Source organism: Nyctereutes procyonoides, unplaced genomic scaffold (assembly GCF_905146905.1).
Source record: "Nyctereutes procyonoides isolate TBG_1078 unplaced genomic scaffold, NYPRO_anot_genome, whole genome shotgun sequence".
Lineage (NCBI taxonomy): Eukaryota > Metazoa > Chordata > Mammalia > Carnivora > Canidae > Nyctereutes > Nyctereutes procyonoides.
The window spans coordinates 54390091-54417876 of record NW_026575135.1 but is presented as its reverse complement, the minus strand read 5'-3'; the positions used below and the strand labels follow the sequence as shown (position 1 = coordinate 54417876).

At 35.4% G+C, this 27786-nt stretch overlaps 1 protein-coding gene across 6 annotated transcripts in view; it reads right to left on the bottom strand.

Moving 5' to 3' along the window:
• Positions 1-27786, bottom strand: part of RAPGEF6 (Rap guanine nucleotide exchange factor 6) — a 183999-nt gene that overhangs the window by 125564 nt on the left and 30649 nt on the right. For 4 of the 6 annotated variants that reach the window (XM_055301416.1, XM_055301418.1, XM_055301420.1 and 1 more), the window contains one exon: positions 12613-12682. The exons of the other annotated variants lie outside the window; for them this stretch is intronic. In XM_055301416.1, the coding sequence (XP_055157391.1) occupies positions 12613-12682 (70 nt within the window). The remainder of the gene's footprint in view (positions 1-12612; positions 12683-27786) is intronic. 6 annotated transcript variants of the gene reach the window in all.

Sequence of the window (27786 nt, the reverse complement as noted above, 5' to 3'; positions counted from 1 at the left end):
GATTTTAGAGAGAGCGCATGCTCTAGTGGGGGACAGGGATGGGGGGCTGGAAGAGGGAGAGATCTCAAGCACAGTACCTCCTGAGCAGAGAGCCTAGGATGCAGAGCTTGATTCCATGACTGAGATCAAGACCTGAGCCAAAACCAAGGGCTGGAGCTCAACCCACTGAGCCACTCAAGTGTCCAGAGTACAGTCACATTTAAAAACATTCCATGTGCATTTGTAAAGTACATGCATTCAGTTGTTGATGGGTGCAGAATTCTCTATATAACACTGAGCAGAGGTTCAAATCTTCAAAATCCTTACTGATTCCTGATATTTGCTTTGTCACATTTAGAGTAATGTTTAAATCTCCTGCTATCGTTGTGGATTTGTCAAGTTTTCATTTTACTAATGACAACTTATTTTTTAGTCATATAATAAGGCACATAAAACTCCAGGATTGTTTAAGCTTGATACATGTTTACCATGATGAAACACCGTATTTACATTAAATAATGCTTCTTGCCTTAAATTATACTTTGAAAATTGGAGACACGCCAGCTCTATTTTGGTTATTGCTTAGACACACAACTTCTTCTGTACTTTTAAATCTTCTCCACTTGATCAAGAAGTGAGATTTCTTCTCAAACCTTATGATTATGGTTTTTGATATGGCATGTAATTGTGTTAAAAGAATTTAATCCGGTATGTGCTCTTTATTGGAATATTTATATTTGTTGTAATTTCTGATATACTTGCAAGGAAATCTATCATCTCACGTTCTTTCCTCCCATGTTGTTTTCTCTCTCCTCTGTGCCTTCATTATTCCATTTCCCCTCTAATTACAAAGCTGTATACTTAGAGATGATATATATGCTTATTAAATCTATTGTATTTACCAGTTTTAGAAAATGCAAAAATCCTAGAAATTTTTCACTTCATACCTCCTTTTCTTATGTCAAATATTTACATTTAGCATGTATTTTAAAATACAAAAGATACTCTTATTATTGTTTTCTAGTCAATATACATATACCTAGAGGATCCCTGGGGGGCTAAGAGGTTTGGCACCTGCCTTAGGCAGGGCATGATCCTGGAGTCCCGGGATTGAGTCTCACATCAGGCTCCCTGCAGGGAGCCTGCTTCTCCCTCTGCCTGTGTCTCTGCCTCTCTGTCTCTCATGAAAAAATAAAATCTTTTTTAAAAAATATACATATACCTAAATGCTTTACTTTGTCTTTATTTCTATCCACATGTCTATGCTTCCATCTGTGATTCCCTTTTCCCTGAGAAACTCCCACTTGGTAAACTGACTGCCTAATGATTGCTGAAAATTTTCTTCACTTTTGTGTGAAAACTGTTTACTTAACAAATGAAGCTTCAATTTTTGTTGAGAGTGGGTATTTTACAAGTTGTGGTGGTTTAAAAGTAATGTGTTTTTTCCTCTGATTTTATAACCTCTTTTTGATTTTCAGTAGTTTCACTGTAATGTGCTTACACGTAAATTTCTTTGTATTTATCCTGCTTTGAGATTGTAGAGTTCTCAAATCTGTGAGTTGATTTCTTTTGACAGTTTTGGAAAATTCTCAACCATCAGCTCTTCCAACACTTCTTTCTTTTCCTTCTAGGATTCTAATTACTTACATTAGATCTTTCCTATTATTTGTTTCCTACACTCTACTATGCACTTTTAAATATTTTCTTCATCTGTTTTTCTTCCAGCTTGTCATTCAGTTCCCTAACTCACTCTTCAGTCAAGTTTTACCTTCTGTAAAAACCCACCTACTGAGCATCATTTTCATTTGTAGGTATTTCTAGTTGTAGAATTTGGAAACCATGATTTCATTTTATAGTTTCCAATCTTCTAAAATTCTCCACTAAATCCTTGAAATACTTACTAATCAGCTGTTTTAAAATATGCATATGTTAACTCAAGTATTTGCATCTCCTATGTGAATTTGCTCCTTTTGGCTGTTTTCCCTCTGGTTTCTGAACACTTTTTCCACAGATTCTGCTATGCAGTATATTTTCACTATCATTATTTTGCAAAACTCTGTAATTTCAGTATGAATTTATCCTTTGATGAAAGGTTATATGGTAGGCTCAAAATTTTCTCAGGTCAAAGAGCCAATTAATTTTCTGTTAATAGTAATTTAGAATTTCATTGCATGTTATCAGAAGGTATTACTCTAATTTATGAAAATTACTGAATTTTGTAAATATAGGCTCAATTTCTGTGAATGTGGCACAGGCACCTGATACAGTTAAACAATATATGTTGTTGTAGAATTTGACTTATCTCCGTAAGATTCACCTTACAGTTTATATTGTTCAGGTCTTCTATTTCATTTTTTTCTCAACTCCATCTACTCTGTGCTAAGAACAGAGGATTAAATTCTCTAGTAGTGTATTTTTAGGTCTCAATCAATCCTCTGGAGTGTCTGTTTTATATAGAAGGTTTCTGTGTAATTTGCTGCAAAGATATTCATGTGTCTAAAAATTGTCCTTTTAAGTCACAGTTCATTCTACTTTGGCTTGAATTCTACTTTGAATTCTAATTTTCATTGGTCTAGTATGCCATTATCTACTGCTTTATTTTTAGCCTTCCTGAATCATTTGATACAACAATCATAGGAGTGTCTCTCTTAAAAAGCAAAAAGGGGCACCCAGGTGGCTCAGTCAGTTAAATGTCTGATTCCTGATTTCAGATCAGGTCATCATCTCAGTATCCTGAGTTCAAGCTCCACCTTCAGGCTCTGAGCTCAGAATACAGTCTACTGGAGATTTTCTCTCTCTCTCTCTGACCCTGCCTCTGCTTTTGTGCACACTCTAAGATAAATACATTTTTTTAAAGATTTTATTTATTCATGAGAGAGACAGAGAGAGAGAGGCAGAGACACAGGCAGAGGGAGAAGCAGGCTCCCTGTGGGGAGTGCGATGAGAGACCCTATCCTAGGACCCCAAGATCACACCTTGAACAGACACTCACTGAGCCACCCAGGTACCCCTAAATTAATAAATATTTTTAAAAAGTATTAAAAAGAAAAACTACATAGCTGGGTCTTCTTAAGTGAGCCAAACTAAAAATCTTTTGCTTATAAAAGGGTACATGAAGCCATTCACATTTACTGGTATGACTAATATTATAGGTCACAATTTTTAAGATTTTATTTATTTATTCATGAGAAACACAGAGAGAGAGGCAGAGACACAGGCAGAGGATGAAGCTGGCTCCCTGCAGGGAGAGCCTGATGTGGGACTCAATCCCAGGACCCCAGAATCATGCCCTGAGCCAAAGGGAGACACTCAACCACTGAGCCACCACGGTGCCCCCAGGTCACAATTTTTTAATCTTTTATAATTATGTGTACTTTACTGCATTTCTCTAGGAAATGTATATTCTTTGCTTCAATAAAAAAAATTTTTTGGCTACTCAGGAAGACCTGTATTTTTGTTCTACTGGTTACTTTTGTACTTAAACCTTTTTTAAAGGTTTGTCTCTATATTCTTTTCTCATACATTTTTTTCCTGAGATATAATTCACATACCATAAATCCTCCTCTTTTAAGTATACAATTCATCAGTTTTTAATATAGTCACAAGTTGTTCAGCCATCACTACTACCTAGTTCCAGAACATTTTTATCATTCCAAAGAGAAACTCTATGCCCACTGGCCTCAGCTTTTCATCTCTCAAAATTTCCACATTCTGGTTATTTCATGTAAATGCAATCACACAATATGTGGTTTGTGTCGGATTTCTTAGAACAATGTTTTCAAGATTCATCTATCTATATTACAGGATGTATCAATATTCAATTCCTTTTTATTGCAGCATAATATGCCATCATGTGAACATAAAACATTTTGTTTAATGTTTATCATGTTAAAGGACATAACATGTGGCATGTTTCACTTTTCAGTTATTATGAATGTTATAAACGTCAATGTACAAGACAATGTGGACACGTTTTCAATTCTCTAGGGTATCCATACATGTGGGAATGGAACTGATCGTCATACAGTATTTCATTTTCAACTATTTCATGAACTGTCAAATTCTTTTCCAGAGATGCTGTATCTCTATTTTTCTACCAGCCATGTATGAGGGCTTTCGTTTCTCTGTACCCTTGCCAAATACTTGTTATAGTCCATGTGTTTCTTTTACTCCTTTCTTACTATCTGTGGGGAAGCACAGTCTTCCCTGGGCCTGTTGTGCTTCTACACATTTTACTAAGTTAACAAAGAATGCACAGTCCTAACCACTCATTAACTGGGCCATTTCTCAGAGTTGTGCTTGTAATGAGCAATACTGAAGGATGAGGTAATGTTTCCTGCTGAGAAAAGAGCACGCATGCACTATAAAAGCAGTACATTTCCCCAAGCTCAGGGGTTCTTAGTTGCAATGCAAACCTACTATGTGGATGCCATCACTGTGGGCCACCCTGCCTCCATGGGACCTGGGAAGCAGGAGAATCTACAGAAATATGCTAATGATATACTGCTTGCTACAGCATGAGTAAAGAAGTTGCTTCTGACTCACAAGTCTTACGTCTTCTGTCAACATCCATGAAATAAGTAAACTATTAGATTATATAGTAATCAAACCCCAAATCTTATAATAATCTAGTTTAACAGTAATTTATTATTTTAACACTCTCATCTATTCTTTATGCAACATCAATGAGCTTATTATTTTCCTATTTCATTTTGTTTTCCCGTTTTATTACATTCTGTCACAATAGGTAATATAGTAGTCTTTCCCTCACATCTCTACCTTTGAGTCTTACCAACACATTTATGTATTTTAAACATTCATCACTGTTTCTTTTGGTGAGGTTTCCCTGGTTATTTCTCAGTTGGGTAAAATATCCTCTAGTGATTCCTTAAAAACAACTCATGGGTACCTAATTCCTTAAGTTCTTTTATGTTGAAAACTGTTTTTCCATAACCTTGAAAAAGACAAATGTGGCTGACACAAAATCCTTAGTTCATACTTTTTCTTTTTTCTTTTTTTTAAAGATTTTATTTATTTATTCATAGAGACACAGCTAGAGAGAGAGGCAGAGACACAGGCAGAGGGAGAAGCAGGCACCATGCAGGGAGCCCGATGCGGGACCTGATCCCGGGTCTCCAGGGTCACACCCTGGGCTGCAGGTGCACCAAACAGCCGTGCCACCAGGGCTGCCCATTTTTATTTTTTAAAGGCTGTTCCACTTGTGCCTTATTTTAGTTGTCCCAATGGATTTTTAGTATTTCTTTTTTAAAAAGAGTCTTTTAGAGAAAGAGCAAGTCCAAGTGGGGGAGGAGGGTGAGTAGAGGGAGAGAATCCCCAGTAGACTTCCCTTTAAGCATGAAGCTCTACATCCCATTGGATCATGAACCGAGCTGAAATCACAAGTCAGATGCTTAACTGACTGAGCCACCCAGGTGCTCCTTTGCAGTGGATTTTTAAATGTCTGAACCAATGCAATTCATTTGCCTTTGGAGATTATGTCGTATTTTTGCCTGCAGACATTAAGGATTTTTTTAATCTTTGAAATCAAATAGTTTTATAAGGAAATGTCTTGGAAATGATCATTCTGGGCCAATTTACCCAGTCGCCAGGAGAGCCTTCAGATGTGTAGATTTGAAACTTTTTCAATTTATAAACAATTTTTGTTAAATACTACTTTAAACATAGTTGCTTTCTATGGATTATTCTCTCCTGAGGTTCTTAAAATTAGGAATGTTATCCATTCATTGCCTATCTTCAATTTCCAGTATTTTCTCTAACATTTGTTTTATTCCAGCTTTGAGATATAATTCACTGTAAGACTGTGCAAGTTCAAGATATTTAATGGGCTGGTTTGATAAATTTCTATATTACAAAATGATTATGACCACTGCCTCAGCTAGTACCTCTATCACATCACACATTTACCATTTCTCTCAGCAACTTTCAAGTACATAGTATCTCTGACACATTTTTTCTTCTTTTTGTCATTTTCTTTTACTCAGTTTTTTCCCTACCTTTATTTGATTCTTAGTTGACACACAAGGTTTTATTAGTTTCAAGTATACAACACAATCATTTGACAAGTTTATACATTTTGCTATGCTCAAATGTAGCTATCATCTGTCACCAAACATTATTAACATAATACCCTCAAGATCCATCCACATTATCACAAATGGCAAGATCTCATCCTTTTTAATATTCCATTGCATATATACCTTATATTCCTTATCCATTTGTCTATTGTCTACCAATGAACACTTAGGTTGTTTCCAACTCTTGATTATTGTAAATAGTACTGCAATAAACATAGGCAGTCATGTATCTTCTCAAATTAGTGTTTGTGTTTTCCTTGGGTAAATACCAAGTAGGAGAGTTATTGGATCATAAGATATTTCGTTTCTAAATTTTTTGAGGAACCTCCACACTGTTCTTCACATTGGTTGTACTAATCCACATTCCCACCAACAGTGTATGAGAATTCCTTTTACTCCACATCTTCATTAACCCCCCCCCTTAATTTATTACCTTTGATTTTAGCCATTTTGACAGGTGATATCTTACTGTAGTTTTGATTTGTTCAATGCACCTTATTAAAGTTTGAGTGTGTTCTCCCTGGGGCATCCTGCAATTTATTTATTTCTAAAATAATTATTTTCTAGGTCTTCCATTTCTTTACCGAGTATATACTCTTTTATTCCATTTTTCTTAATAATTTCTTTTCTTGGTTTTTGACTTTCTAATTTTACATTTAAAAAAATGTCATCGAGCAGCCTGGTGGCTCAGTGGTTTAAGTGCCAGCCTTCGGCCCAGGGTGTGATCCTGGTGTCAAGTCCCACCTCAGGCTCCCTGCATGGAGCCTGCTCCTCCCTCTGCCTATGTCTCTGCCTCTCTCTCTGTCTCTATCATGAATAAATATTAAAAAAAAATGTCCTCAAATGATTGAAAATGTTTGTCTCTATAGTAAGGTCAGTTTCATCTGTGTGTTTGTTATTTGTTTTTTTTTTTTCTGGAGTATGGATGAATTTCCTTCAGTTGGTATGTAATGAATCTCTTCTTTTTTGTTAACTATATATACTTTTATTAATCTTCCTGTCTTATCTTTTTGTGGTACTGGGATTTTTTTTTTTTTTACAAGACTTCTAGTTTAATAGGAAATTACCAAATACTCTGAGGTCCAGGTATTTTAGGATATTTTTTCTTTTTTGTCTTGGTGAGGGGAAAAAAAACATTATGAGACTCTGATTTTATGTTCACCTTGTCTTGCAGGAACCTAAAACTTCCGACATGCTTTTTTTTCTTCTTCAACACTTAACTCCTAAGGGGGTTTGCCTTCTTTTTACCTTTTATCTTAACCCTGAAGATACACATTTAGAAGATGACTTTTGTAAATCATTACATTTTAAATGACTACCCTGTAAAACATGTTCTGTTCTATCATACATACACACCCACAATTTTAAAGTCAGTGTGCAGTGACAGTGCAGATTAAGCTTAGGTCCACTTGGTAGCTTCTATCTTGTGTGTTTTCTGCAAATCTGCTTGGTCGACCTTTGCTCACCACAAAGCCTTGGTGAGAGTTGGGAAAAGACAGTGTGTGAAAGATAATATGCTGAGAATTGATGGGTTTTCTCTCCTTACAATTATTTTCTAAATCTGGCCTTCTCTGCCTTCAACCTATGCATGAATATGGTTTATATATAGATCTCTTTTACTCTTCTTGTAGCTCTGCACTGCCTCTGGAGGAAATGTTGGAAGACAGATAGTTAAGTGATTACTGTTGTCCTTCGGCTACCCAGAGAAATGAGACCTAAAAGGTAAAATAAGGAACTAAAACAAATTCTATAAAGCAGGGCACCTGGATGGCTCAGTCAGTTAAGTGTTTGGTGATTAAAACTCAGGTACATGATCTCAGGGTCTAGAGATCAAGCCCTTTGTCTAGCTCCAAATTCAGCGGGGATTCTACTTGAGATTCTCCCTTTCCCTCTGTGCTTTCCCCCAGTGGTGCTCCCTTTCTCTAAAACAAATAAATCTTTAAAAAAAATTCTATAAAGCAATACAGGATAAAAGTTCAGTAATATTGTCACGGGGAAGGTTTTTCTAATAATAAGCATGACGTTAACCAGAAACTTTTAAGAGGAAAACTCTACAGATAAAAACAAACAAAAAAAGCCTAATGCAAAATTTATTTTAAAGAATAAATGATATATTTACAGCCTTGTATAAGCTCATTTATTAACAAAAAGCTCTTAAGAATAAGAAAGAATAAAAAAATAATAATCTGGGTCACCTGGGTAACTCAGTCAGTTGAGCATCAGAATCGATTTCAGTTCAGGTCATGATTGTAAGACACTGAGACAGAGACCTGAGGTGGGCTCAACACTCAGCAGGTAGTCTGCTTAAGGTTCTCCCTCGCTTTCTCTTTCTCTCTCTCTCCCCTCCCCCACGGTGTTCTCTAACATAAATAAACCTTACTAAAAAAATAATCCAATTAGAAAAATGAGCATGACATATGACTATTAAGAAAAACAAATCCCCCTGAAGGCATATGAAAATATGCACAAGTTAAAACAAGGAAATTTCCTTATAGCATGTCAGATTAAGATGACTAACTATCAGGTGATCAGAAAGATGCTCAGTAACACAAATTCCCAATCATTAGTGGAGTTACTAAAATTTGTACACATAAACCATTTAAAACAACTTATGAAAACAAGAAACATGTATTTCTAACATTCATGCACTCAGACTAAATTCTTTCAAGAATTCTAAATAATTTCAGCTAAAAAATACTGACGTACCAAAGATTTATACTTGTACAAAATATTTAATACATTTTAAGAAGTCAAAACATGTAGTATCAGGGTGCCTGGCTGGCTCAGTCAGTAGAACGTGTGACTCTTAATCTCAGGGTTATGAGTCCAATGTTAGACATGTGATCTACTTAAAAAAGATGTAATGGTGAAAAACTTAAAAGAAAAAATTCATACAATATTTTGATAAAATCTTTCATAAATCTCAAAAATAAAAATCTTAATACTATTTTGTATTATTCTCTTATAAAAGCTTTTTTTACTATGCTGTTCATCAATGAAGTGTGGTTTGGAATTAAAAATTACCAACCAATCAGCAAATACTTGATGTACAACTCTTTCTCTCAAGGTCATGAGTTCAAGCCTCATATTGGGCATAAACATCACTTAAAAAAAATTTTTTTATGTGATTCTTTGGTGATTTTCTAAGATTTTATATGTACACACGCAAATTTTTTCTTAAACATCTACGTATAAATTGACCTCAAAATATATCAACATGAATTTCCTAAGAATGAAGACTTTGTTTCATATAACCCCAGTATAGTTCTTAAAATCAGGAAATTCCAGGGCATCTGGGTGACTCAGTGGGTCTGCCTTTGGCTCGGGTCATGACCCTGGGGTCCTGGGATCAGGCTTCCTGCGGGTAGCCTGCTTCTCCCTCTGCCTAAGTCTCTGCCTCTCTGTGTGTGTCTCTCATGAATAAATAAAATCTTAAAAAACAAAACAAAACAAAAAACCAGGAAATTCAGTACTATCTACTCTACAAGTCCATATTTAAATTTCATCAATTGTGCCAAAAGCATCATTCATAGCCATAAGCCCTTCCACCTCCAGGATTTAATGTAAGATCAAGTATTGTGTTTATGTCTTTCTGCCTTTAATCTGAAATAGTTCCTTAGTCTTTCTCTGTATTTTCTGACACTGGAATATTCTGCGTAATGGTCAAATAGTAGAATGTTTTCATTTTATTTTGTCTGGTATTTTCTTTTCTTTTTTTTTTTTTTTAATTTTTTAATGTTTTTTTTTTTTTTTTTTATTTATGATAGTCACAGAGAGAGAAAGAGAGAGAGGCAGAGACACAGGCAGAGGGAGAAGCAGGCTCCATGCACCGGGAGCCCGACGTGGGATTCGATCCCGGGTCTCCAGGATCGCGCCCTGGGCCAAAGGCAGACGCCAAACCGCTGCGCCACCCAGGGATCCCATTGTCTGGTATTTTCTAATGACTAGATTCAGGTATGCATTTCACACAGGAAATTATCACAAAAGTGGTATTTTTGTCCTCATTTCATCCTATTAGGAATAGTAGTTTATCAGTTTGTGCCCATACTGATGGTGATAGCAATGATTTTATTATAATGGTATACTCCATGTTTTTCCCAATAGAAATTTGCTAATTCTTCTCTTCATAATGATTTGTGGGGAGATATATTGAGACTGTAAGTACTGTTTTCTCAAACACTAGCCCTCAAGTTTCAGCACTCATTAATGATTTTGTAAAATCATTTTTTTCTCTATTTGTTAGTATTTCAGTTATAGGGAAGAACGTTCCCTTCTCCCTTATTCACTCACTCGTATCAGGAGAATTTATAAATTCTTATATTATATATAGGGATACCAGTAATTACTATGAATTTTTTTTAATTTTATTTATTTATTTATTTTAATTATTTTATTTTAGTTATGATAGAGAGAGAGAGAGAGAGAGAGGCAGAGACATAGGCGGAGGGAGAAGCAGGCTCCATGCACCGGGAGCCCGACGTGGGATCCGATCCCGGGTCTCCAGGATCGCGCCCTGGGCCAAAGGCAGGAGCCAAACTGCTGCGCCACCCAGGGATCCCTACTATGAATTTTTATGTGGATTCTCAAATTGTCCCAGATTTGGGCAACAGGAATCCCTTTAATCTGGTTCTTCTGTCATTTTGCCAGGTCCCTAATGCTTCTCTGAGTGTTTTCTTACTTTTAGAATGGGTGCTTGAAACATTTTATACTTTGATATAGTTAAGTTATAAGGAATATAACTTATAATTTGTTGTAACATCTCAACAAATTATATGTATTTAAAATATGTGTATTTGTGCATGCTAATCCTCTAGCTAGCAGCACTTTCAACAATGTTAAAGGCAAGGAATTCTTAAACTATTCTGTTCAACTAAATACTGATAATGGAAATCAAGTTTCTTACCCTTACAGAAAGAAGGTAACAAGCAAAGAATAAAGGTCAGAATAAACTCTGGTTTTTAAACACAGATACAAAGAAATAAATACAGACACATGTATATATGTATGTGTATGGGTACATATACACTCACAGTGTATTTTCTAGCTCTGTTCACTGACAGACCCTTTAAGCAAAAAGGCACCGGGAGCAATGAAAAACACTGTAAGCCTTATCTTGGCTTTAAATTCTATACCCCACTGAACAAGCAGATCTTCTTAGAGACTGGTCTGGGCAGAAAAACAGCCCTCCCTTTAACTTACAGGGAAAATTAACTTAATAATTTATAAGTGATTAATCTCTCTGTAATTTAATAACACTGAATACTTAACAGTGAACACTTAAAATGGTTGATAGTAAATTTTATGTTGTGTATTTTAATGCAATAAAACTAAGCAAAAAAAAAAGTATATGAGAACACTGAGGTAAAAAGCACTATTCTTTCCTGATAAAGCAGAAGAAATACAAAATATGTGACCTGACAAATAAATGAGAAAATCGGTACTGCCTGAGGCAGTTTTCTTGACGTGTCTCTCAATATATTTATTTAAAAGATAAAGAGTTCTGAGGCCTTATATATGCTACATATACCAACACTTGAAGAAAATAAACATAATGCACAGTCCAAGCCTTGAATAATCTTCAATTTAATTAACATTCACTGAATACTTACTATGCAGGCAGCACTCTGCAATACAATGGAAGACACAAAGCGAGTAAGATATAAGTCTTGCCTTTTAGGAGCTAAAATTTCGTGTTTTTTTTTTTTGTTTTTTTTTTTTAATTTCATTTGTTTATGAAATTTAGGACACTGAGTGCATGATAATGTAGATGATCCAGTTTGGGGAAGAGGTAACAACAAACTAGGAAGATGTGAAGTTTGAACTCTAACATTAAAATGCTTCGTTAAGAATGCAACTTCACTTCCTACAAATTTAAAATCAAATCATATGACATGATCATCTACAGGAGATGCTAGCAGTACAATGAGTCCATTCAATATAATTCTTTTCTAGAGGTCATCTCAGAACAAGGTAAATCAAAGTTGTGTTCTTGGTTCTTTTAATGCTAAAAAACAAAGTGAGATTTTCTAACGTTTTATCAACTACCTGGATTTCTTAGGAATAAGAATTATTCCTTAATTATACTCTTAAAGTAATAATATTAATATCTAAACCATTTCTTACTTGGATATAACTGTGTTGTCTCTTTTTCTCTAGCTTTCTCCCTCATGTCCAGAGCACAGAATATGGATATTCAAAGATTATTAACTAAATTAAGCAGGAAAAGAGAAAACACTTGAAAGGTCAGGGTTCCTTTATAAGGCCTTCATTTAAAATTTCTAGTTAGAAGTAGTAAAAGAAACTATCAAATTTGGAACATGGTAAATATAATTGTATAATTTTTCAAATCCTCTCAAGAATCAGAAAAAATTTAAAGTAGATAAAACCATATCAAATTTGATATATAGGTCTGATGCTACCCAATATGTTAAAAGTCACAGTAATGGAACCTCCTTAAGTGTTTAAAATCTTACTACATTTAAAGTTGAAATTGAAGCATTTCAAAAAAAAACAATGCAGCATTCTTTAAAATTCTTACCACAATCATTTCTGAAGGCTCTAATACAAGACAATCACATCCTCTTTTTCCTCCAAACTGCTTACCAAAACTATAAAAACAAAAGAACAATTTCTTTAGCAAAGATTATAGATAAAATAGATCAATATAGGAAAAATAAAAAAGGATCCCCTCCCCAAACCCTAAATGTTAAACCAAGAAATTATAATTCTATCATTTATGTTAAGATTTTCTTAAAAACAACCCAACAATACCTTTCCTCTTATTTGCCCTGACAGAAATGATCAACACAATTCTTTGTGAAAAATCTTTTAAAAATACATGCTTTTAGTCTCTAAAATTTTAAAAGATATTGCCTAGTCTCAAATTTTGAATTTGGTATATAATGTTGAACTAGTGTAAAAACATCTAATAAAAAATGAAGCTACAACTATGGAATATTTTATGAAAATAAACTACTATATTTTGGAAGTGGTAATCAACAAAAGATAAAAAGAACTTAAAGGAAAAACATAAGGTCTTCATTTTAAAAGAGAAACAAAATGTTTTAAAAGGGGGTGGGGTAGAATATTTGCTAATTATATATTAGACAAAATTTTAACATACCTTATTTGCAAACCACACTTAAAGAAAATTATAAAAGCAATCTAAAATATTACATCAATGAAAATGAAGTACCATGGCCAATATCTAAAATATTTCTATAAACTAATCAAATTGAAGAAACTTCACTAATCAAGCAAAATATAAAGTACCAAAAAGTAAACATAAGGAAATACAAGTCATTTAAAAAAACACTATGCAATTTTATAGACTGGAAAAAGTGAATGAATAAAGTAAGTGACCTATTATCTACTTTTATGAGAAGGTTTAGTATTTTAAAAATGTCAATTCTTCACAAAGTATAATGTTACATACAAATATTAGTTCATAACAAGATCCTAAGGTGCCTCCTTAGTGCAGAAGGCAGTATGTTAGTCTTTTAACAAAATTTTAATGTCTACATATAATAAATTACTTCTGAAGATGAAAAAAAAATCACTTTTCTTTTTTCTTAAGCGGTACAACTATTTTCCCCCAAAACTCTTGACAGCATCTAATGCATAAAAAATTAAATTTGTTTAAATTTCTTTCACTGAAGATAAGAGTAACAGATACTAGATTTATTCTCTTAGCTAAAAAAGCAAGAAAATCAAAATACATAAACAGCACAGTTACAAGACACTGGAAAACAGGAAGGACAGGGCTGTGATCACTAAGAGGGAAAATAAAAAAACTAGGATGACCCCCACACACACACAGTATTCCATTTTACCACCTACAGGAAATCTCTAGGCCATTTAGGTACATACCCTAGATCAGAATTACCAGATTTCCTTCTCTATGTCTAGTATGTTCAAAAGTTTTATCATGAACAGGTTTTGGATTTTTCCAAATGTTTTGTTTTCTTTTTTTACTGCAACAATATGGTTTTTGTCCATTATTTTACTTATACACTATACTGTATTAGTTGATTTACAAATGTTTAAACCTTCTTGCATTCTCAAGATAACCCCAACTTACTCAGTTTCTAATACTTTATTAATATATACCTGTATTGAGTTTGCTGTAATCTTGTTAACAACTGCTGCATGTATGTTCATGAGAGATAAAAACGTGTGATTTGCTTTTCTTGTGATGTTTTTGTCTGTATTAGTGTTCGGTTAATACTGGACTCAGAATAGGTTGTAAGTGCTTCTACTTTCTTCATTTTCCCAAAGAGTTTGCTCAGGATAAGTAGCAATGCTTTCTTAAATACTTGAAAACACTTAATAGTAATGCCATCTGGGCCTAGCTTTTCTTTGTGGTAATAAATATCATTATCAATTTAATTTCTTTGCTTTTTATAAATACATTCAAAGTTTTTCAGTCTCCTTATGGTAATGTATGTTTTTGTAAGATCCACCCAATTTGTTAAAAAGTGGCTCATAAAATTTTCAAATGCTTTTAATTTTTGTATTAATATCTCTTCTTTCATAACTGATTTTGGTAATATGTGTTTTCTCTCTCTTTTTTTTAATATTTTATTTATTTATTTATTTATTTATTTATTTATTTATTTATTTATTTATTTATTTATTTATTTATTTAATTTATGAGAGACACAGAAAGAGGCAGAGACATAGGCAGAGGGAAAGAATCAGGCTCCTTGCAGGGAGCCTGATGTGAGACTTGATCCCCGGACTAAAGGATCATGCCAAGCCACAGGCAGACACTCAACCTCTGAGGCACCCAGGTGTCCCTGTTTTCTCTTTATTAAATGGTCAGTCTACCCCAAACATTATTAGTGTTGCTGACCTTTTCCAAGAACAAATTTTTCATTTCTCCGATTATTTTCTATTGTTTTTCTGGTTTCTCTTTCACTGATTTCCACTCAAACTTCACTTCTATTTCAAATTTACTGTGCTATTCTTATTAATATGAAAACTCAAGGTGACTGAATTGAGACCATTCTTCTTTTCTCATGAAGGTGCTATAAAAACTTAGTGTTGTAAATTTCCCTCTAAATTCCCCTTTTAGGGGAACCTCCGTATTTGTTACATATTCATTTTCATTCATTTCAAAACATTTTCTAATTTCTGCTGTCAACTCTTCCTTGACCTATGGTCATTTACAAAAGTGTTGTTTAAATTCTCACATTTCTTCCTGGAACTGATTTATAATTTAATTCCAATATAATTCAGAGAATAAACCCTGAGTAATTTCAACCTTTTTAAATTTACTGAAACTTGTTTCACAGCCCAGAATATGCTCTATCCTGGAGAATCATCTATAAGCCAGAAAAAAAAAAATGTATAAGATCAAAGTGGTAGTAGTACTTCTTAAGCTATTTATCTTTACTAATTTTTCAATCTAGTGGTTCTACCGATTATAGACAGTTTTGCAATCTCCAGCCATAAGAGTTCAATTTCTATTCATCTTTCCAATTCTGTCAGTTTTTACTTCTAGTATTTTAGGGTTCTATCATAGTTAAAACTGTTTTAGGTTCCTAATAGATTCATCCTTTTAGAACTATGAAAATTTACTCTTAGTCTCCAGTAACATTTTGGGTTTTATAGGAGATTTTGATTGATTAGGCTTCCCAATACACAGATATTTAAACACCAATTCTAAAGTTTATATGGACAGGCAAAAAGATCTAGAATAGCTAACACATCAAAGGACAAGAACTAAGTAAGAAGACTGACACTAACTGACTTTAAAATGTACCACACAGGTTCAGGAAACAGGACACTGTGATGCTGGCTAAAAAATAAACAAAGGTATCAATAAAACAGAACACAGAGCCCAGAATTAGAGTCCCATGAATATGTTCAACTGATTTTGACAAAGAAGCAAAAATAACACAATGCAGCAAAGACAGTTCTCTTCAACAAGTAGTGGCCAACTACATGTCAAAAAGTGAATCTAGGACACCTGCGTGACTCAGCGGTTGAGCGCCTCTCTTTGGCCCAGAGCATGATCTGGAGTCCCGGGATTGAGTACCACATCGGGCTCCTTGCATAGAGCCTGCTTCTCTCTCTGCCTGTGTCTCTGCCTCTCTCTGTGTCTCTCATGAATAAATACATAAAATCTTAAAAAAAAAAAAAGAATCTAGATACAGATCTTATACCACATCTTCACCAAAATGAACTATATACCTAAATGTAAAACATAAAACCATTTGACTCCTAAAAAATACAGGGAAAATCTAAATGATTCTAGGAACGGCAGTGACCTTTTAGTTAAAACATCAAAGGCATGATACATGAAAGTGGTACGTTGAACTTCACTGCAATTGAAAACTCCTCTACAAAAGACAAAGTCAAGAGAATGAGAAGATAAGCCGCAGATCAAGAAACTATTTGCAAACAGTCCTTCTGAGAAAGGTTTGGTTATCTAAGACAGAAAGACACAAAGAATTCTTAAAACTCAACAAGAAAACAATTAGAAAATGGGCCCAAGACCTTAACAGCCCACAAAAGAAGATACACAGATGACAAGCACATGAAAAGCTCAACATCAGAAGTCATCAGGGAAATGCAAATTAAAGTAACGAGACATCACTACACCCTATAGGAATGGCTAACATCCAGTACTGACAAGACCAAACGCTTAATATGGTTGTGGAATAAAAGAAACTCTCATTCATTGCTGTAGGGAAATGAAATGGCACACTTTGGTAGAGTTTGGCAATTTCTTACAAAACTAAAAATACTATTATATGACCTAGTAATCATGTTACTTGGTATTTAACCAAAGGAGCTGAAAACATTATGTCTACACTAACACATGCACATGGATGTTCATATCAGCTATTCAAGAGTCAACGGTAAATTTTTACAACTAATAGTAAGACAAACATAGAATCGAAAATAGACAAAAGCATTGAGCAGATAATTCAACAAAGTATAGGAATGCCTAATAAGCACACGGAGAGATACACAAAGGGACCAGTCACTACTAATAAGCCCACGGAGAGATACACAAAAGGACCAGTCACTACTGAAATGCACATTAAAATCACACTGAGATGCTATTAAGCACACACTGAAACTGTAATAATCAAATACCGTCAACAGCAAGTGATGGATAGACTACAGAGAAACTAGATCCATTATACAATGCTTGTCAGAATGTAAAACAGTATATCCTCTTTTAAACAATTTTGTCCTTTTCAAAAAGCTAAATATATGCTTGTTATACAACAGAACAATTCCACTATATTTGATTATCTACAAATGTAAACACATGGTCCATATAAAGACTTGTGAGCGAAACTTGTTAACGTCATTACTTATAAAAACTCCAAAACTGGAACAATAAAACTCCAAAACTGGAACAATAAATAATTTCTAATTTTTCAAAATTTTCATCTTTTGGTAAATGGCTAGACAAAATGTGGTATCTTTCTAGAATCCAGTACAATTTAATATTCAAAAAAAATGAGTGTGTTACAACTGGCATGTGCCCAAACATGAATACATCTTAAAAACGTTACTCTGACAAAAGCCAAAAACCAAGACTACTTCTAAATAATGCAAAAAGAAGATAGTGACAGAAAGCAGATCATGTTAACTGCAAAAGAGCATGAGGGAACTTTTTCAGGCAATGAAAGTCATCTGTAACCGTGATGCACCAATGTATACATTTACTATAAATTATTCAACTGTGAAGTTAAGATGGGTGAATTTTATGGTATGCAAATTATACTCCAATAAAGCTATTTTAAGAAAACTGTCTAAGAAAAGAAGAAAATCTTTACAAACTTGGAGTAGGGAAAGATTTGTTGGAACATATAAGTACTACAAATAAAGGGAAAAAAGTCATCCTTAGAACTTTTTAACAATTAAAGAAGTCACTACTGAAAACTGGAAAGGCAAGAAACAGTTCAGGAAACGTATCTGGAACAACAGATACAAAAGTATCTATCTTACAGTGAATTTTTATGCATGTTAAATAAATAACTCATTTAACTCAAAAGAGAAAACTTCTAAAGGATTGAAACTTTTCACAAAGGAAGATTCATGAATGGTTAATAACTACATGCAAAAAAGCTGACAGCATTATCACAAAAATGTAAATTAACACCACAGTGAGGTCCATTTTATACAGATCCATTTTATACAGACCAGAATAGCTAAAATCAGAGACTAACCACATCAAACACTGAAGAGGATATTGAGCAATGTGAATTCTACAAACTGGTGGTGGCATTATAAATGGCACAAAATTCGACAAAATATTTGGCAGTTCTTTTTAGAAGTTAAGCATGACTACCATGCAGCTCAGCCACTGAACTCTAGGTATTTACTGAAGAAAAACACAAGTCCATATAAAGACTTATAGAGAAAAGATTGTAAGTACTTTGTTAGAGAAAAAAATTAGAACCAACCTTAATTTCTTTCAAAAGTAGAATGTATAAACACACTGTGCTATATACATACAATGGGATACTAATGAGCAATTTTACAAAATGAATCATCAGTATACACAGCAACATGAAGGCATTTCTAAAACATTATGCTAAGTGAAATATTTTAAAAAACAAAAACTGTACAACATATTGTTCCATTTATGTAAAATAGTAGTAAATGGTATCTATGTACCAGGAAGTACAACAGTGGTTGGCTGATGATGAGGATGCAATAAAGTGTAGATAAAAACTGACAACTAGGTAAATGTCACCTACAAAAAATTTAGATCTATGAATATACTTGGTGAAAAAGTGAATGCTTCTACCTTCCCATCCCAAAATCCCCTTCTAGACAGAACAATAAAGGATGTCTGCTCTCAGTACTTCTCAACACTGTCATTTCTTCCCAGGGGAGTAAAGCAGAAAAGGGGGGGAGGGTATATTTTAATTAGAAAAAAAGAAAACCATCAAATCAGTAGACAACAGATAGAAAATCCTACAGAATCTGTAAGACAGCTATTAGAATTAACATGTGAAGTTAGTAAGGTTACAAGATATAAAATCAACACATACAACACCTTAATACTGAAGACTACAGAAGACCGCTGAGAGAATATTACACAAAATTGTTGACCTAAATAAACTGAGTGATGTACCTTGTTCACGGTCTATAAGAATCAACCATTAAGATATCAATACTACTCAAAATGGTGTACAGATTTCAGTGCATTTCCAATCAAAATCCCAGGCTTTTCTCTTTTTGTAATTAATAAATTGATTCTAAATTCGTCTGAAATTGTAAAGAACTTATAATAACCCAAACAATTTGACAAAGCCAGGAGGACTCAGACATTTTGTGATTTATCATAAAGCTAAAGTCATCAGGATAATGTAAGCAGTGGTACTACACAGAAAAATACATCAATAGAAAAAAAGAAAAAGAAATCAATGAAATAAATTAAATAGTCGGGAAATATACCCAAATGGTCAATACAACTTCAACAAAGATGCAAAGGTAATTCAGAGAAAGGATAATTTTGTCAACAAATGGTGCTAGAGCAATTGAATATCCACAGGTAAAAAGATGAAATTAGATCCACATACCATGCTGTGTAAGAAAACCAGCTAGCTACAAATAGATCACAGACCTAAATATATCATAGCAAAATCTGAAACTATACAGGTTCCGGAAGAAATTATAGAAAAAATTATTTGTGACATTGGGTTAACCAAAGATTTCCTACATACAACAAAAGCACAGTCCTTAAAGAAAAAAACCTGATAAACTGAACTTCATCAAAATCAAGTTTTTCTGTTCTCTGAAAAGCAATTAATAGATGGAAAACAATCCACAGACTGGAAAATATTTGTCAGGTATACATCTGTTGAAGGAACTGTGTAGAGCATGAAGAACTTCTGGAATTAAAAAATAAGAAATCATACAACTTTACCATCCTGCCCAAATGGGCAAATGATTCAGAGACACTTCATAAAAGCCACGTTATTGACAGGTAACTATAATGAAAAGAGGCTATCACTAATATTTAGTGAAATGCAAATTTAAACTATAATCAGCTACTATCACATACCCATGAGAGTATGGAACTTAAAAAGATTGACCCTGAGGATGCCAGGTGGATCAGTCAGTTCGGTTAAGAATCAGATTCTTGATTTTGGCTTAGGTCATCATCTCACAGTCAGGGGATCAAACTCGGGAGACTGCCTCCTCACTCAGCAGGGAGTCTGCCTCAGATTCTCTCTCTCCCTCTACCTCTGCCCTTCCCTACCCCACCTCCCCCTCATATGCTCTTTCTCTCTCTCTCTCAAAAAAAAAAAAAAAAAAAAAAAAAAAAGACTGACCTTACCAAGTGTTTGTGAGGATGTGAGGAGACTTAGTGGAACAACTAGCATTCTCATATACTGCTGGTGGGAATGTAAAATGACAACTTTGGGAAACAGCATGGCACTTAAAAGGTTAAATATTCCTCTGCCACATAACCAAGCTATTCCAAAATAAATATACATATATACTTACATATCCAAAATAAAGTATGTGTCCACATGAAGACTTATAATCCATTCTCTTCCCATGTATTTACTCAGAAGATATGAAACCATATGTCCATCTAAAGACTTGTACACAAATGCTGATAGCATCACAAGTCAAAAATAATCAAAAACAGGAAATAACTCAAACGTCCATCAGTAGGTAAATTGCAAACAAAGAATGGTATATCCATACAAAAGAATACCGCAATAAAAAACAATGAAACATATGAAATATGAATGGATCAGGATAATGTGATGCAAAAAGAAATCCTGCCATTTCATGGATGAAGATGGATGAACATTGAGGGCATTATGTTGAACGAAATAAACCATACACAGAAAGACAAATACTATATGGTATCACATGCAGAGTCCCAAAACCTTTTTTTTAAAACCTGATTTCATAGAAACATTGACTAAAATGGCGGTTGCCAGGTACTCAGGGGAAAGGAAATTACAGTGATTAAGGTCAAGGGGAACCAATTTTCAGATGCAACAAGAGTAAGTTCTGGTGATCTAATGTACAGGATAGTGTCTTAAAAAAAAAAAAAGACATGAAATATTGATACATTCTACAACAGGGATAAACCTTAGTAATTTTAACAAGAATTTAACAAGTGAGAGAAGCGAGCCAAGAAAAGACTATATATTTTGTGCTTCACCTTAAATAAAATTTTAGAAAATGTCATCTACAGTGATGCTCCCCCCGCAAAAAAAATTAATCCCTGGGGACCAATGGAGGGAGCAAGGATGGATGAAGGAGAATGTTTACAAAAGGGCATGAGCAATTTTTGGGGGGTGATGGATATGTTCATTACCTTTATTAGAGCAATGGTTTTACAGGTGTACACCCACACCAAAATTTATCAAACTGTGTATTTTAAGTAAGTGCAGTGTGCTCTACATCAATTATACCTTAATAAAGTTACTTTTAAAATAATTAAGAATGTGAAAATACAAGCCAAAAATGAGACACAGTATGTGCAAAACCTGTCACTTTGTATCATGGAATGTATTAAAGATTCCCACACACGCACACAAAAAATCAAGACAAACAGCTCGGATCCCTGGGTGGCGCAGCGGTTTGGCGCCTGCCTTTGGCCCAGGGCGCGATCCTGGAGACCCGGGATCGAATCCCACATCGGGTTCCTGGTGCATGGAGCCTGCTTCTCCCTCTGCTTGTGTCTCTGCCTCTCTCTCTCTGTGACTATCATAAGTAAATAAAAAAATTAAAAAAAAAAAAAAAAAAGACAAACAGCTCAACTTTAAAACAGGCATAAAAATTTTTACAGATACTTCGTGAAAGAATATGGAAATAGCAACCAATAAACACAAGAAAAAGCACTCAGTTTCATTAAGCAGGAAAATTAAAATGAAAACCACTTCACAGTGACAAGAATAGCTAAACTAAAAGATGATAATCACATGTTGGTGACTGTGTAGGAAGAGAAACAGAACTTTTAGATGTTGCTTGTGGGAGTTTAAAATGGTACAACGCTGTGGAATGCAGTTTAGTAGTTTCTTGTAAATAGTTTCTCTATTAAACTTCAAGACACACTATAAAGCTACTGTAATTACAACAGTGTGGTATTCAAGCAGGGACAAACAATATCTAACTGAACAGATTAGGAGCCCAGAAATAAGCACAATATGTGGATATTTGTTTTTTTTAAAAAATGTGGGACTGAATGAGAATGAGAAAAGGATATATAGGAAACCATATGGAAAACAGAGTATGATAGTGTTGCAGTCAGCAATATAGGAATACAGGCACATCCTGTGAACCAACAATTCTCTGCTACATAAATGCATGCCCATGTGCATCTGATGTACAAGAATGTTCACAGATGCTTTACTTCTAAGAGCCCTCCACTACATAAACAATGTAATACTAATATGTAAGAATTTATTAACTCTAACTACATGGATGAATTTCATGAACAGTGGGCCAAAGAAGCTATACACAAAAGAACAGTGTATGATTACATTCATAGCAAGTTAAAAAGTAAAAAAAAAACCAAACTATAGTGTTAAGGTGTGCATACAGTCCAGCTAAAAGTCTACAGATATTAAAGACTAATTACATTTTTTTTAAATGTTATTTTTGGTGGGAATGGGGGAAAGTAGAAAAGCTGATTTGAGAAAAAAACGTAGGCTGCCTCCATAGTACTGACAATGTCCAACTTCTTGATCTGGGTAGCAATCACAGAACTTTTCCATCTACAGTAACCTCACTGATTTGCACATTTAGGTCATCTGCACTGTTGCCATTTGTTTCAAAATAAAAGAGTTCAAACCAAGGAACAATGTTCCTCTTTTGGTCAAAAATACAGGAAAAAAATTTTTCACATATGTATTAAAAAAAAATCACACAAAGACCTTAATAAAAGTGGTGAGCAATCTATGCAGATGGGTTAAATGGTGGGGATGACAATAAAAGTGGGAATGGTAATATTTAAAGCACCATTTGTAATACCATTTTGACTTTTGGATGGTACAAATTTACTTGTCAAAAAAATTATTTTAAAAAGTACATCTTCAGGGCAGCCCGGGTGGCTCAGCGGTTTAGCTCTGCCTTCGGCCCAGGGCGTGATCCTGGAGACCGGGGATCGAGTTCCACATTGGGCTCCCGGCACAGAGCCGGCCTCTCCCTCTGCCTGTCGTTTTCTCTCTCTCTCTCTCTCTCATGAATAATTTTTTTTTAAAAAAAGAACATCTTAAGAAAAAGAACAGTGCTATTTACAGGGCTATTTAAAGATAACCTTACCAACCCCAAGACTAGCAGAGTGCCGGACACATGTAGGCTCTATATGTTTACTAGACCAATTAATACCTCAGTACTAGAGATATTCTAACTTCAATGTCTGTTTCCTTCTTCTTTGCCAAGCTAATCCTGCTTATCTGTAGAATCCATTTTCACAACTAACTCTCCAAGTTTTCTTTAAATGTCAAACAACCGTGTGGCCTTTTCCAAACAAAGCAGTCATCCCAAAGTAAATCAGTCTTTTTTGTCTTGATGCTGTCTTGTAAAATGATAATCAATACTTATTTGCTCCATAAATGAATATTTGAATGAATAAATGAAACACTGTTATATTTTATTTGAAAATAACACACAATAAAGTCCTTGCTTTGTTGAGCTATAATCAGATTTTACTGTGGCAACAAAAAGTGAAGTCAATACCAGAAAAAAACTAAATTCTTTCAGAAGACATTGAAATTTCAGATTTCATTACTTATCTACCTATAGTAAAATGCAAAAAAACTTTTATTGATTTAAATTACATATAAGGAGCACTTAAGTGGCTCAGTCAGTTAAGTGTTTGCCTTCAGCTCAGGTCATGATCCCAGCGTCCTGGAATCAAGCCCTGCAGCAGACTCCCTGGTCAGTGAAGAGCCTGCTTCTCCCTCTCCCTCTTCTGCTCCCCCTGCTTATGCTGTCAAATAAATAAACAAAATCTTTAAAATAAATAAACAAACTCAAATGGCCTGCTCTCCGTGAAGTTTCCTGGAGTTTCATACTTTGAGGGTGTGACAAGATATCCCCTCCAAGGGGACATACAAGTTCCTGCACTTTATGCCATCTACCACAAAGAGAGAGGCACAATGCTTGGTTAGTTTTTTTGTATTCTAGAGGTAACATACATTAAGTGTGCTACTTTGACCCATATTGAAAATCACCCACAAGGGCTAGCAAATCCAAAATGGAGTATAAGCCACTGTGCCATCTGGGTCTTATGAACCAGTATATCCAATGGTACCCCCTGTGTCTGCTACAAATACAGATGCTCTGTAGAGCATTTCCCAAGCACTAATATGAGAATGACAGTGATGTCTATAATTTCTCTTACATTTATGCCATCTTCTGCAAATATTTATCATACTTTTGAGAAACAAGTTATGCCTTGCAAGTGGGCCTTCATAGATGCTGAATGCCAAACTACAGGACACCAGGCGATAATACCGCGTGAACTCCCTATTATGAACTGCTGTAATTAGCCACAACTGTTGAGCAGGGGCAGTAGCAATCTATTATCAAATAAATATGGTATGTAAGAGACTGAGTTTACCCAGGAGCAAACAGGTAGATCAGACTCCTTCAACATCAACTCCTCTTGCAGCATTTCCTCTAACTCAATCCACGCCTATGCCCACCTGGGGAGCTCCTTACAACCAGTTAACTCAGGAAGAACAACCTTGAGCCTGTTTCATCAGTGAGTCTGCACACATTGGTACCACTCAAAAGTGGACAGCCCACAAGTCACTCAGGGGTGACAGTGAAAGAAGATGGTAAGTAAAGGAAAATCCTCCTATGGAACAGAACTTCAAACAGTACATTCAGATGTCCACTGTGTCTGGATTGAGAGATGGCCAAAATTATTGACTGAAACAGATTCATGGGCAGTTACTAATGGTGTGGTTGAATGGCCAGGGATCTGGAAGGAACAGGATTGGAAGACTGGTAACAAGAAGTCTGGGAAGAGGTATGTGGAAGGATTTCTTTCAGAATGGGCACAGACTCTAAAGATGTCTGTGTCTCCTATGAACGTCTAAAGGGCATGCACTGTGAAGTAGACTTTTAATAAAATCAAGTGAACAAAACGGCATGCTCTATGGAAGTCATTCAAACTCCTTTCCCAGCTACACCAGTGCTTGTTCAATGAGACCATGAATCAAGTAGCCATAGTGGCAGAGACGGAGAATATGCAGGGGTTCAACTGCTGATGTTATTGCTGGGAAGCTAATCTGTGAACATTAGAGATCAACACTGAGTCTCTGATATGGCACCACTCCTTGGGGGGACCAGTCAGCCAGCCTGGAGGCAGATTACTTGCAATGGATTTTTTTTTCTGTCATGAAGGAGACAGATATTTGTCCTCGCTGGAATAAATACGTATTCTGGAAATGATTTGCCTTCTATGTCCATGCTTCTGCCAGCACTACTATCCATGGGCTCACTATATGCCTGATCTACCATCTTGGCACTCTAGACAACATTATTTTTTATCAAGGCACTCATTTCACAGCAGACTAAATACAGAACTGGTTTCTGTCTTCCCCAACAGCCAGAATACATAGGCCTGACATTCAAGGCATGGAAATAAGAGTGGCTTTTTTCACTGTTACACCTAGTAAGTTGTTCACAGATTTTTCACTTCCCATCCAAAAAACTTCTCCTGGTTTGAGACTTAGTGCTCGACCGAATATTGCTTCTACCAGGAAAGACAATGATTCCACTGAATTAAATACTTTCACCTGGCCGCTGAACCAAAACGCAGGGAAAGGGGTTACTGTAATGGCCTGAGTGACTAATTACAATCACAGGGGTAATTGAATTGCTGCACAAAATGGGGACCAGAATGACATCTGAAGCCCAGGAGAATTTCTTAGGCTTCTTGTTTTACTTCCATGTCCACTACTTAAAATCAACGGAGGGGGATCCCTAGGTGGCTCAGCAGTTTGGCACCTGCCTTTGGCCCAGGGCGTGACCCTGGAGTCCTGGGATCGAGTCCCACGTCGGGCTTACTGCATGGAGCCTGCTTCTCCCTCTGCCTGTGTCTCTGCCTCTCTATCTCTTATGAGTAAATAAAATCTTAAAAAAATAAAATCAATGGAAAACTACCACCACCACCACCACCACTACAACAGGCCAGGACATTTAAGGACGTCTCAGAAATAAAATTTTTGTTCATATCATTCAGGAAAGGACTCAGAACAGATCAAAATCTGGCTTAGGGCAAAAGTACCGAATGGGTAGTAGAAGAAGGAAGCCAGAGGTACCAACTACAACAGCCTTGTGGTCAATTACAGAAACAAGGAATATAAGAACTTTTCATATTTTCCCTTTGCTTACTGTATATGTCTGTATTTGTGTGTAAATACTAGTCATTTTCTTCTTCTCTCTCTTCCCTGTATTTATTTCATATATCTTTTGTTTGAAGTAAACTTTAAAAGGTTGTCTTTAGTTAGCAAAATATTCAGAAGCACTGTGATCAAGTTGTAATTCCTATAGCTAGTGACGACTATTAGAACTGTGCATCTTGGGATCCCTGGGTGGCGCAGCGGTTTAGCGCCTGCCTTTGGCACAGGGCGTGATCCTGGAGACCCAGGATCGAATCCCATGTCGGGCTCCCGGTGCATGGAGCCAGCTTCTCCCTCTGCCTATGTCTCTGCCTCTCTCTCTCTCTCTGTGACTATCATAAATAAATAAAAATTAAAAAAAAAAAAGAACTGTGCATCTTCTTATTCTGGGGAGAGGGTAAGAAATTCTTCACTTGTACGAAGGACAGCTATCTCTTGTAAGGCGGAAAAATTTTGTTGTGGGATGGAAGTTCAAACATGTTTAGAAGCATTCATATGGAAGCTAAGTAGCCAAGGGAGTAGACTATGCCAATTACTGACTGCCTTTCAATTGCAAATATATTGTTTCTCTTAAAAAAAAAAAAAAAGATTAATTTAAAGAGCATGTGCCTGTGCACATGCAAGTGTGGGGAGGGGAGAGGGAGAGAGAGACTCCCAAGCAGACTCTCCTGTGATCTCAGAGTCCCATTCAGGCTCCATGTCATAACCCTGAGATCATGACCTGAGTTGAAAACAAGAGTCAGAAGCTTAATCAATTGAGCCACACAGGCATCACTATTCACTGTTTCAAAATCTACTTTGTAATTAAAGATCTAGATTCAATGTTCTCCTTCTGCCTGCTGAAAATGTTAAAGCTTTGTCAGTAGAGGGTGCTAGTAGAACAATGCAATTGAAAAATCATCTTGGGGGGGTGAAGAAAGGAGGAAGCGTGTGTGTCTGGGGGGGGGGCAAAGGTAGGTCCTGTCCTCAGCCTCAGGGCTCAGCCACACCCAGTAGGGGGAGGGGAGGTTTAGTCCTGGTCAGCAGTTCCCTTCCTGCTAGCCTTGACTCTGACTGTGTACCAGCTCTGGCCCAAGGCAACAAAGTTAATTTCTCCACTATCTACTGGGCTACAGCTGGCACATTTCCAACAAGATCTAAAAACCAGTTTTGGGGATAGGGCCCCTCCTTCAGGTTTGTTCTTTCCCTGGGTATTCTCCCTTAGCTCTTTTATCCTTCTCAATGCCTAATTTCTTAAAATAAGAATTTTTTTTAAATTAAACTGTCCCTGTTCAAATTACTGTGTGGTTTCTATCTTAAGGGGTGTAAGTATGTTTTTCTAAAGATTTTATTTACTTGTTTATTTATGG